At 45.0% G+C, this 11,903-nt stretch overlaps 2 protein-coding genes across 2 annotated transcripts; one reads left to right on the top strand and one right to left on the bottom strand.

Moving 5' to 3' along the window:
• Nucleotides 1-1,236: 1,236 nt before the first annotated feature.
• H6S33_005291 (uncharacterized protein) lies at nucleotides 1,237-5,213 on the top strand (the record flags this gene model as incomplete). The annotated part of the gene is made up of 7 exons (XM_044837169.1): nucleotides 1,237-1,671; nucleotides 1,824-2,073; nucleotides 2,140-2,217; nucleotides 2,277-3,331; nucleotides 3,394-3,867; nucleotides 3,934-5,011; nucleotides 5,080-5,213. The coding sequence occupies 7 exons, from the start codon at nucleotides 1,237-1,239 to the stop codon at nucleotides 5,211-5,213; spliced, it is 3,504 nt and encodes a 1,167-aa protein (XP_044698600.1).
• Nucleotides 5,214-8,197: 2,984 nt separating this feature from the next.
• Nucleotides 8,198-10,683, bottom strand: H6S33_005290 (uncharacterized protein; the record flags this gene model as incomplete). Its single annotated transcript, XM_044837058.1, has 4 exons — nucleotides 8,198-8,493; nucleotides 8,545-8,755; nucleotides 9,003-9,558; nucleotides 10,496-10,683. The coding sequence occupies 4 exons, from the start codon at nucleotides 10,681-10,683 to the stop codon at nucleotides 8,198-8,200; spliced, it is 1,251 nt and encodes a 416-aa protein (XP_044698599.1).
• Between the last annotated feature and the right edge of the window lie 1,220 nt (nucleotides 10,684-11,903).

The following is an 11,903-nucleotide window of genomic DNA, read 5'->3' as shown; positions in this document are numbered from 1 at the left end:
ACCTCTCGATCGCCGACAATCGGTGACCTGGCATAGTTTGCTCCCCACTGCTCTAGCTACCCGGTTATTGCGGGGTGAGTAATGCCCGCATACGCGCTCGATTGGCGACATGCAACATCATCAGAGTACCCGCTGATCTCGGTAAGTATCTGTCTCCCTAGAACGGATGGGGGTACCGTTTCCTGTAGATCAAGAGCAGGGTTAACGATGCACAACACTTAACGATAATCCCACCTGCGAACAGTTTAAACAACAATAGAGGCTTTTAGTTGGTTGCAATTTTCATTATTTACCCATACAAAAATGCGCCAAGATGCACCCACATATGATAAATTTGTATGTGCAAAGTAATGAAAGTTGCAACCGACTAAAAGCCTCTAAGGACTAGCTATAGAAGCCCTTTGAAGCAGAAACCGCCCAGGAAAGCCCGGCCGGTCAAGGATTTTGATATCATTGGCTTGATTTGTAGTGTCATAACGGTAAAGGTTGGATGCACATAATGGGAGGAATAAGAAGTGAAGTAAATGGGGAAGTCATTGGCTTGATTCTCAATACGAAGAAACATCATTTGCAGGCATCGGCGTTTTGCAATGCTGCACGGACAGTCTTGGAACCATTTCAAGTGCGGAGTGCAAGTGCAGTTCTAAATGTGCACTCCTGGAGTGCAGCGCCAGATCTAGAGTCCGCACTTCAACTGTAAACAAAGGCTGTGATTGGCTCCCCCCACACGCCGGGTCACCAGACAACAGCCAACATTTTAATAGCTTTGCTAAGAGAGCTCATAGAGCGTGCACAACTGCAAAAGGGGGTTCTCACTTTTGGGCGAACTTACAACTTGCATCACACTTTAATCAAGTGCGTGCGGCGTTGCAAAACGCCGATAATCAGCAACTTAGTGACGCAAAGTTGAGCGAATACTTGAGAAACAGGTTTTAAGTTTTCGGCTGGATTATATGCGAATAGCGCACAAATCGAGCCATCCCTTGAATTTCCCCCGATGTCTTGCATTCAGAAAACATCCACGACACGAGGGCAGAGTTCTTCACTTAGGTGAGAGACTAACACTGCTATCCGTAGATTGGATGACAAAATCTGTACAGTTCAGGCATTGTGTAGTTGAAGAGGCTTGTTCTATTAAAACCCCTCCTCCTCCTCCGAGCTCAGTATCGGCTGCAACATCTCCCCAACTTTTCTCATCTTGCCACCAAATAATAAAAGACTCAAGAATCCTCGATCATGGCATCGCTCAATCATGACTCTGAGTTGATGATGCAGCACGTCGCTGCTGTAGCAGTTCCTAACTCCTCCCGCTTTGTTACGGTGAAAAATCATGATGGTAGTCCAATGGTCTTCTCTCTCGGAACGGACAAAAGGCTTTATCTCATCATCAATAACCGTGGCGGTCAGCGCATCCTCATGGATTTTGGCTATGACCTTCTTAGACTCGATAAAGACTATAAGGTGTATGCCTTCGACGTTGCACAGGACATAGACTCCACACTCTACATCATCTTGGCTACGGAAGATCAAAGCTCTGGATCTGATCTTATTGTTCTTACACCGTTCAAACCGGAGGAGTATGATATGGCTGAAAAGTCAACAGATCTGCGTTTACTTAAGATGGCGCAAAAGGGGAAACCCACGAAGACGATTGTCAAGTCAATATATATGGTCTAACTCCGAAATTCTTCCTCCAGTTCCTTCCTCTTACTCTTATCCCCTCTATCATTAGCATAGGCTGTGCATTCAAAATCACCCAGTCACAAACTAGCACTATGTTTGAAATTTGACATTCACCCGCTAACATTGTTGCTGTTCCACAGACAAACTGCAGTAGGGCCCCTGGGCAGCTCTACCCTCCAGTTATATTTGCATTCCAGCCGCTGCATCGCGTTTCTAAGACAGAGGACGTAGCTCGACTGGTTGCTGATAAATCTTCCAACACCTGGGACATTGAATATGACCTTAGCTTGCCTGTGAATGCGTTCAAAATGCTAGCAATACAGCCCGTCAACCTACCCTTGAGAGTCGATGGGCCCTTGCCAGGATTTGTGGCAATCTATGAAATTCAAGGTTGGTAGTAATAACCTCACCATTTCGTTCTCACGGGAGCTTACTAGATTATCATTACCACTTCAGGGCTTCTTCAATTAATCTTCATGGCAACTAAGATGATGAACAGCACCTATACCAAAGTCACTCTGAAATGTCCTCCCGGTATGAACATGCCATACCAACCCCTTTTGAAAGATAATCGACACCTAATCCTTGACTAGGGGCGGCGACCCTATCCACCTTCATCAACTCTGACGGCTATACCGATCTCCTTGTAGGCGGGGCAGGCCTGTACCATTTCACAGCCAAGCAAATCTTGAAAAAAGACGAGGATTATCAACAGCTCAGCAACAGCGGGGTTTTCTCATCAATCAATCAACTCCATGTTACACAGACCACTGAAGGAATTTCTGCCTGGGCTGCCAACTCCGCAAACGGTATCGGCTATCTCACAGCGGGACTAACATTCGAGACACACACAGAACCCGTACAGGTCATCCCCGACTCACAGGGGGGTCAATTCTCACCGTTCAGGCCCAGCAGCAGCGATCCGGAGCAGTTTATCGTCTCAGACAACAATGGAAAGCTCACGTTACTCCAATACGACAGGGACCAGCATCTCTGGGACAACGTTCCGTTTTTCACACCCGCACTCTCTACAACAGTTGAGTTCCGCTCGTATACTACACAGATCACGCTGACCGGTGCCGACAAACTACCACTTGGAAACACTGAGGTATTGCTAAAGAGCTCTGGACACCTTAGGATCACCGTCAATGGGGTTGCAGTCGTCACAAATCCAGATAAGGCTGTAGCTGTGAGAACAGATAGTTCAGGACATATCACGCTCATCATCCCGACGAGTGGGATAGCTTCATACGAGTTTAATGTGATTGGAGCACCTGGCGGGGAGTTGGAAGGCAGATCTTGGGTTGTCGATCCGACAGAGAAAGTCAATAGGGTGCTTGATAGCATTCATAACGCCAGTGACTTGATGAATGCCAGATTGCAATCCGGGGAGAAGCTATTGGCGGGAACAAACCTCACGCAGAATCAGATTGAACAGGCTGCTAAAGCTATCGAGGCCGTACAAAACGCTCGCAAGGATATCTTGAATAAAAAGAGTTCTGAAAAGACGATAGAGTTTGAGGGGAGGGTGCAGTACTCCGTTGCTGCTGCTCCTCCCACCCCAGCCACAGAGTCTATGGTTGGTCCTGAGCCGGAAAGCATTGTCCAAAAAGCTTCAAGCGGAGACGGCTTCGTGGACATGGTTTGGGTGTGTACAATGCCTGAAGCGCCTACTATTTTTATTTTATTCATCCACTGACACCCACCTAGGACGCCTGGTACTGGCTCGAAAGCATGGCATCCAAAGTGGTGTCTTGGTCAATCCAAAAGTTGAAAGAAGGCGCCGCCTTCATAGTGCAAATTGGTGAGAAGGTTTACCGCTGGGTAATGGACGGTTTAGCGCAGATTGGCAAGGCGCTATCTTGGCTCTTCGAAAAGGTTCTCGAGATCGGCGAGAAGGTGATTGAATGGCTTGGCTTCATATTCAATTGGGGCGACATCAAGGCTACCAAGAACTCGATCGTGCATCTTACCAACAGCGCAATTGATTGTGGAGTGGGCTACATAGACACACTTCAGAGCAAGGTAGACGTATTCTTTGACGGGATCATCATTCAGCTGGAGGAGTTCGCCGGCAAGTCACGGCCAGCGAGTATAAATAACGTTACTGCGAATGGTGACTCCGGGGACGAGAAGCCGAAAAATGCCATCAACAGTGCAGGAGCAAACTGGGCGCAGTATCAGGTAAGTTACCATCCTTGTGTCTCATCCGGAGGATGAATTGTCTGACTTGTCTCGCGACAATCGCAGTTTGTACACGGCGGTGGTGCAAGCGCATCGGTCATGCAAGGCAAGGAAGGCAAGCAAGGCAAGGCTACCACGCTCGAACATCTCTGGTCAGATGTGATCGTTCCACTGGGGGAGACTCTCAAGGGTCTAGTAGAAGATCTTGCAGATCTTATCTGCCGACTATTTTTTTTCTCGGGTGATAAGTCACTATCGGTTGATCAGGCAATGGAGCAGATTACGGGCGACATCCTCATCAAGCTTGTAGACGGTATCCGGAAAGTCGCCGTCGGGATCGTAGGAGTGGTAAAGTCCCTTGTCGAGGAATTTAAAGATTTAATTAATACCGAGATCACCATACCCGTCTTTTCCAGTCTCTACAAGAATTTCCTCAGCGGAAATGACCTTACAGTGCTGGACGGTATTGCCCTGATCCTCGCGATCCCGATCACCGTAATTTACAAAATCATCGCCGGGCGAGCACCTCCGGATATGACGGGAGTATCGTATGGCCAAATTATCGACTGTTCAATCAAAGACCAACAACATCTCCTTGAGTTCAATCATTTCAGCAGTGTAACTAGCCTCGTGGGCAACGGAATAGACGGCCTCCTCTCCACCTTATCAATAGCAACAAGCGCCGTACCAGCCAGGAGCACATCCCTTAGCACAAAAACCGTAGGCTCAGCCGTCCTTGACAAGCCAATGAAAGGTGCGGCAAAGGGAGGTGCTGGCGGTTCAGTAGATGTCTCCAAGGGACATTGGAAGGATATGCTAGGCGTAATCTCCCGTCTCGCGAGTATCCCCACCGACTCCAGTCTTCCGGCCTATGAACTACGCTGGGTCTCTTGGGTAATATCTTGCTTAAATACCATCGTAGAGATGGCGTCAAAGCATATTAACGCAGCGGCCTCGGTCGCTGTAGAGAGGGTGGTGGCGGTAATTGAGGGTGCTCTGGCTGCTATCAACTATGCTCTTCTCGTGTCGGTCAAGACAATCGAGTTCCAAACCGCCAGCTTCCCTGGTAAGAATGATACCTACGAAGCCTTGAAGCTTACCTCTGGCACATTCGATCTGTTAGGTGCTTTAAGCGACGGTATTGGTATTATATCAGTCGGCATGTGTTTCACCTCCCCTTTCATTCTATTGGTGGTGCTAACTCTCCTACAGATCCTGCAACTAAGGGATGGGCAGCGGTCTGTTCTGTAGCTACAAAAGCAATATCATATAGTATCGAAGGTGGGGTGGTAGTAGCAAAAATAAGCGATGGAGAGTTTAACGAAATCATCGCCAAGGTTTTGTAAGCGGGGTCTGGCAGTTTCCCGAAGTCATTTTTTGATTCTTAAAGTTTATTTTTATCTTTCGACTTTTTTGGTTTATTTCCTCACATTGATGGGTCACATGGCCTTCTTCTTTCTGGCCGGTATGGTAGACCTGATGCGACAGAGACCAGGGGGCGTTGACTTAATGTTTCTTGAGATGTTTCTTTGTATTAAAGGACTTTAGAATGAAATATTGAAGTTACACGTATAGGGAAGATTACAAAACAGTTTGGATTTAGTTTAGGATTAAACCCTTCTCAGAACAACTCAACACAACACTATAATGGAACACAGATGAAGGACAGAGTCTCGAACTACAGTACAAAAAAACGGGGTGAAATCAGTACTGTATGACTATGGGATTTAGTGAATAATGCGAAGTTAAACCGGCATTACAAAAAGAATACCGTAGTAATGCCGTATTCTTGCTGCATTACTAGCGCATTAACGGGAATAACATAGCGAATCCATACTCTTTTTTGGTATTGTAGTTATCAAAACAAAAAGGTGGCTTTATATCCAGCACCACGCATGAATAGAATACCAACTAGATATGCTGCTGAATAGCACCACCCATTGGAAGGCGAAAACCAATCAATCCATGCACATCAAATACTCGTAGTTTTTTGGCGTTTCCGGACGTAACTGCTATTGCATGCCATACAAAAGATAGCCTTGGCGAGTTTTTTCTGTGTATGCAATAGCAGTTGCGTCCGGAAACGCCAAAAGACTACGAGTTGATAGTGCGGTCATAAAGCAGCGCAAAACAAAACATAACATACATAAAATAGAATAGTAATAAACGTAAGTCTCGTACCCAGCCTTCTTCTAATTAGCTATTAATTACGCTGCGCTTAGGCTGCGGTAGCGAGAGGCGCGGCCCCTGGCGCCACGTGATCCGGGCTGGGCACGAGACAGGACCAACCATAGGTTTGCAATACCTACAAGCCCAAACATATATTGCACACTTGCTAGAAGATATATAAGAAAAGTTAACGTGGTTCCTGTCATCGTTGTTACAGCCGCACCTTTGCCGGAGCCGATAGTTGACATAGCTACGTCTGACACAGCCACACGCAAACTCGCAGACGTTGTAGGCTGTTTCTTCTGTGTTCTTCTTCTTCTTTCTCAACGGACCAAGATAAAACACGAAACTCAACGATGATGTAAATCTGTCCCTGACTGATGAACTAATGATGATTGATTGTGATGTATCTAAGAGAGAGAGAAAGTCGATAAAAGGTGACAACATGAGACTACGCTAAACTTGTCCTCCTATGTATATCTATCCAATAAAAACAATTCTTCGTTAAAAGTATCGGGACTATAGGGCATATGACATTAGCAAGAACGAGTCCGCTATTAGGTATATGCGTAAACACCTGAATGAACAGCCAACCTCCAGCTCGTCCAAATATACCAATACACTCTATACGCCTCACGTATCCAATTGTTCCTACAATTGTGTATTATTGCGTTTTATACGCATTGGATACCATAAACACCCCTATAAACGAACAATGCCCACCGTTCCAGACAGGTCTCTATACCATTCTCCTAATTACAAATAAGGAATACTAAATGACTTACTCGTGTAGGGCGGCCACTTATTTTAAGGGCAACGAATACATGACCGAATCATCGAGGAGTCATTTAGGCTCTCTCAAGAAGAGGTCAAAGGATATGGAGAGAATTTGAGCACTTGATGTGCAAGAGTGCCGTAGAGTACTTTCCATTTGAACATTAGAGGATTTCATACGTCTTAACAGTTTTTTCATGAGAGGAGAAGTCCCATGTGTTTAGAAGGTATCGGTAGGGTTAGGGTTGGGAACTCCATATCAGACGTTTGTATACCTCCATGTCAAAAATCCTGGGGCAAGCCCCCGTAGCAACTCGCGGTTGCGTTGTCCCGGGACCTTTGAACAAGAACTATACCTTCGTACCCCAGTATTCCTCCAATCACCCCCCCCGGTTGCTGGTGCCCTCGTTTTCCCGCTCTTACGCTAGAGAAATTATACCGTAGACCGAAAATCTGGTAGCGCCTTAGCATGGTTATGAACCAATGGGAAACCAAGAAACACTTCCCCCCCCCCCCCCGGGGGAGAAACTGCCTTAGATGGTTTAATACCGTGATAAGGCGCTACCGAATTTTTTCAAGTTCCCACAGTACTATAAATATAAGTACTCCACTACTAGTATTAGAACCGGAGGTAGTAACCAAGGAGGTATTTGGGGGTATCGAGTGCTTTTATCCCAGTTTTGGGAGGCAAGTCACTGGGACACACACACCCTTGGTTTCCGGTTCTTATCCCTGCAGACATGCTCGCCAATCTTCAAATAAGATGCCCCTCCAGCCCTTAAATCCACTACACGCATCCCCAGATACGCCCCTCCAAGCATCCTAGACGTCAAAATGCTGTCAGTCACGGGGAACCGCAGACAACAACATCCCATCAACAAAGCAGACCAAAGTGATGAGATTAGGATAAAGCAAATATATATAGAGAACTTTTTATGGCTGTTCTGACCGATCCGCCAGGGCACCGTATGCATCAGGGATACGACCCGGGTGACCGAGTGGATAAGGCACGAATGGACTTATGGATAGGGTGCCAATACTTTAAAAATTGCCACAAGATCACGGAGACAACTCGGATGAAAAGAGTGTGAGATATAGCATTGTCCGATTGATAAGATAAGTTACAAGATTCTCAGAACCCGATGTCTAGAGAAATATATGTAGAGAGAAGTGTAGTAATTGAGCGTTGTATTCAAACTAACAAGAGAAGGGGGAATGCCCCATATTTATACTAAAGAAAGGTAACACAAAACATAATGAATCATAACCGTATCAGTAATAGAAAAACATGACTAATAAATACCAGAGAAAGAATGAGTCAAAACCCGTGACTCATAATGACAAATGAGAATCCTCCAATACTATGAAATGTGCTGAGCGTACTATTTCAAGAATGTCTTCCCCTGTTCTTCCTCACCTGCATGTCCTGATAGATCTCCTCGTAGGCTGAAAATTCTCCATATTCAACAGCGCTCTTGTTCTTCAAAAGAGCCCATGCGTCTTCGTTCTGAATATTCATATCTTCCTTGATGAATTCAACAATGATAGCGGGTGTAATCACTTCAGTACAGATGGCATAGGAAAGAGCCTTATTATCACCCCCTAATATCATGGCAGCTTCTAGGTTCTGCCTGTGATTACTACCAAAGTCTTCGAATACAAGAGCTCCTAAGCTTGAGCGTGCTGGTAATGGAGGTTAGTAACAGTTTTGACGGAAATTATCTCATGCAATACCTTGAGTGTAGTAGCCCCCCGGAAGAGTTTTCATCTGACTTTCAATATCCTCTCTGACCACGTTGACTCTCCTACCACTGATGCGAGCAGGTCTCCTGTTCCGAAAATTCTGGATTAAGGGATTGCTCCTATAGTTCACAATGAGGTAGGATATGAGTTCTCGAAATTTAGGCGACTCAATTCTAGAACGAATATTCTCCTCTAAGGTAAGCTGTATCACAGAGCTTAGAGAGGGCCAGCCAGACAATATTGCCTCCCGTACTACTCGTTCCTGGGACTCTGATATCCAAATCCTTCGTTGTAAATTAAACAGGGTTTCAACTAGACGATTGGTTAGTTTCAAGCCCGCTGAATGATTCTGATTACTTGCTGTTAGATTCTTGGGTGGCGACGTCAATAGGCAGCTCAGGGGATAGATCCTGAACTGTTGGTTATCTGATATGAATGGTATCCTCAACCATAGTGTCCTCTATGACATCGTCCATCGCTTCATTCTCTTCCCCGTCTTCCTCTTCCCCGTCGTCCTCTTCCCCTTCTTCCTCCGCCACCTCCTCCTCGACATTCTCATGTATCTTAAACGGGTTCTTGCAGGGACTCTTTCCTCCTGCCTTGGTGTAGTAACAGCCTGCACTGCATGGTTCGTTCTGTTTAAAACAAGCACAGTAGCGGGTGTTGCACACCCGCCTACAGTCACAACGGGTAGCGGCGGTTGGTGGATTGACTGAGTCGGAAATGCTTCTCCTGAAGGCAGCGGCCAATGTAATCAATGTCGTTGGGGTATCAGCATTGATTCCGTTATCGAATGTTGGTGGAACTACTTCCATTTCGCGAGTTGGATAGTACTCTCTTAGGATACCGTACTTACATTGAAGCTGATATCTGTCGGGGTGCGGCTTGTGACGGATGATGCAGAAGAATCTGCTCGGGTCTGTGGCATTGCGGTGCTTTCTTGGAATCTTAACTGCCACCGTATCACCTTTCTCAAACCTGGTCGGTGTTAGGAACCTTATACCACTACGATGGAATGTCAGGATGACTCATTCTGGTATGGCATACCAGGTTAGATCGCTACGCATAGGAAGAATGGGCCAGCAGGGCTTTCCGAAAGTTTCCTTAATATTAGTTATTGCATTTTGTGATTTATTACTTATAAGTGTTCTTTACCACTCTTTGTATTTTTTTCCTTTCTTCTTTACCCAACATCTTGTTTTCATACCTTGGGTTTTACTTTGGGGGAATTACTTCGCTTCAATACATTTTCAATTCTCAAGCCACGTTACATCTCCCGAATACATATGACTTCCTCTATTGTCATCACTGTCATCCTTGAAATCATGGTTCTTGCTACTATCGCCGTTCTCCTTATGCCCCTGGCTGCAATTGCTGTACACCCCTCGATCCTAGTTACCCTTGCCATCTTCACGGTCTTCTTCATCCTCGGAGGAGCCACTGTCTTCGGTCTCGCATGAACCTACTTGATGTCCCTCGGCCTCACACCCTATGCCTCGCCCATGATTTCTTACAGTCGGATTCCAGGTTTTGTTGATTCATTTAATCATTTTCTCCCGCGCATTGCTAGTATTCTCATTCACTTCATCTAGAAAGGAGTTTAGTGTTGTCAGATCAGGTGAGGAGGTATTATCTCTAAATCAGGATCCAGTTTCGCTTCCTCCAATATTTACAGTCATTGCAGGTAGAGCAGATGATATCGTTCCGGAAGATTGTTGAGATCCTTGGGTTGGTGGCTGGTATGCTTCATTCTCCTCATTCAATAAAACTTTATCAATAGCGCTGTTATCAATATCTGATATCGTATAGTGAGAGGAGTGCTCTGTTGGCGTTACTTTAGTAATCAATTATAAGGAGGAAAGATTGAAGTAATACCGGCTTGAGCGTTCTCTAAAGACAATGTTTGATTGTGTCTTGAAACAATCTCGGGTTCAATTCCTACAGGTCCTTGATACGGAGAATGAACAGCCGGCATCGCTTCCGATTCTTCTTAACCACCAGAGCCTCTACTTCATACTCGATTTCAATTTCTGATCTCTCGAGAACCAGAGTACCGTGGTATTCCATCTGTTGCTTAAACATAATCTGATACGGTGTTTTCTTGGTACTGGAATGACGTTCATTATTCATTGCTAGTATAGTTTCCGGAAGTGCTCGATGCTACGATTAGGAATAATTATCAATCTTCTAAGTAGCTATCTTCGATATGGGTACACCATTCGCTTGTTCAATCACTCTCTACATTTGAGGATGGTATGCTTTGCTATTGATTACTTTGATTCCATGGTACCTAGCTATATCAAGCAAGCAACTATTGAATTCGGTAACATTATCGTTCTGCAATATGTGAGGAGGCCCAAAATGCATTATCCAAAGAAGCAAAACATCCTTCACCTCTGAGCTACTCTTCTCTCGCATTGCTAACGCAATCAAATATTTGCTAAAATGATCTCGTAAGTGACATATCCATTTATAAACCTGAGCTCGATCTCCACGCATGTCGGTCAGGTCAGTCTGTATCTGCTCGGAGAGACTGGTAACTTTGATAGGTTTTAAAGGAAGAATGCTTTTTGTGATTGATGGTAAGGAACATGTCTGGTACAAGCATAAGAGAAACTCAACATCATGCTGTTTAACGCTATAGAATCGTGTTGCAATCTCCTGATATGTCTTCGAAACACCTTTGTGGCCCCTCTGACAATGCACCAATACTATCTTGTCAAATGTCTCATGTGCAGGTACAATATACTAGGGGTGGGCCACTTCGCGACAGTGAATTGTATTTGCCTATTGTGGGCGCAAGTAGTATGTAAATTATAAATGTGGCGAAAGAAATATGCAAGTTATTTAGTGTGAAAAAACATGTTGTGCTAACAAAGCTACTTGACTTAGTAGTAAATATCTGAGACATGTCCACAATGTCATGGGTTCAATCCATAACGGGAGCGCAAGGTGTGAAATTCAGATATTAGCAAGAGGATAGGACCTATTGATAGCCTTATAGATTCTGGTATTTATGCCTCCTATAGGGAGAAGGGTTGTCTGATTGGGGAGGCTACGGCCAGTGATGCAACAGTTTAATGCCCCGGTTATCTACTTTATCAAGCAGTCTGTAACAAAATTGATAAATTCACACGATCGTAGTCGGGGACTGGAGTAAATAACTAAGGTAATTTGATACAGTCTTTTCCACGAATCTTTTCAGGTATGGTTCAACAATTCAATTTTTTCTAGTTACAAAATACACGCTAACAAAAATACAAACACAAACTAACTAAACGCAATTTTTCAACCTGTTTCCCGGGATCCCTAATACACTCTTATCTCCCACCCTTCCCCCCAATAAAATT

The sequence above is a fragment of the Morchella sextelata genome (genome assembly GCF_020137385.1).
Source record: "Morchella sextelata strain SCLS chromosome Unknown scls_2, whole genome shotgun sequence".
Lineage (NCBI taxonomy): Eukaryota > Fungi > Ascomycota > Pezizomycetes > Pezizales > Morchellaceae > Morchella > Morchella sextelata.
This window is presented reverse-complemented; position numbering and strand designations above follow the sequence as displayed.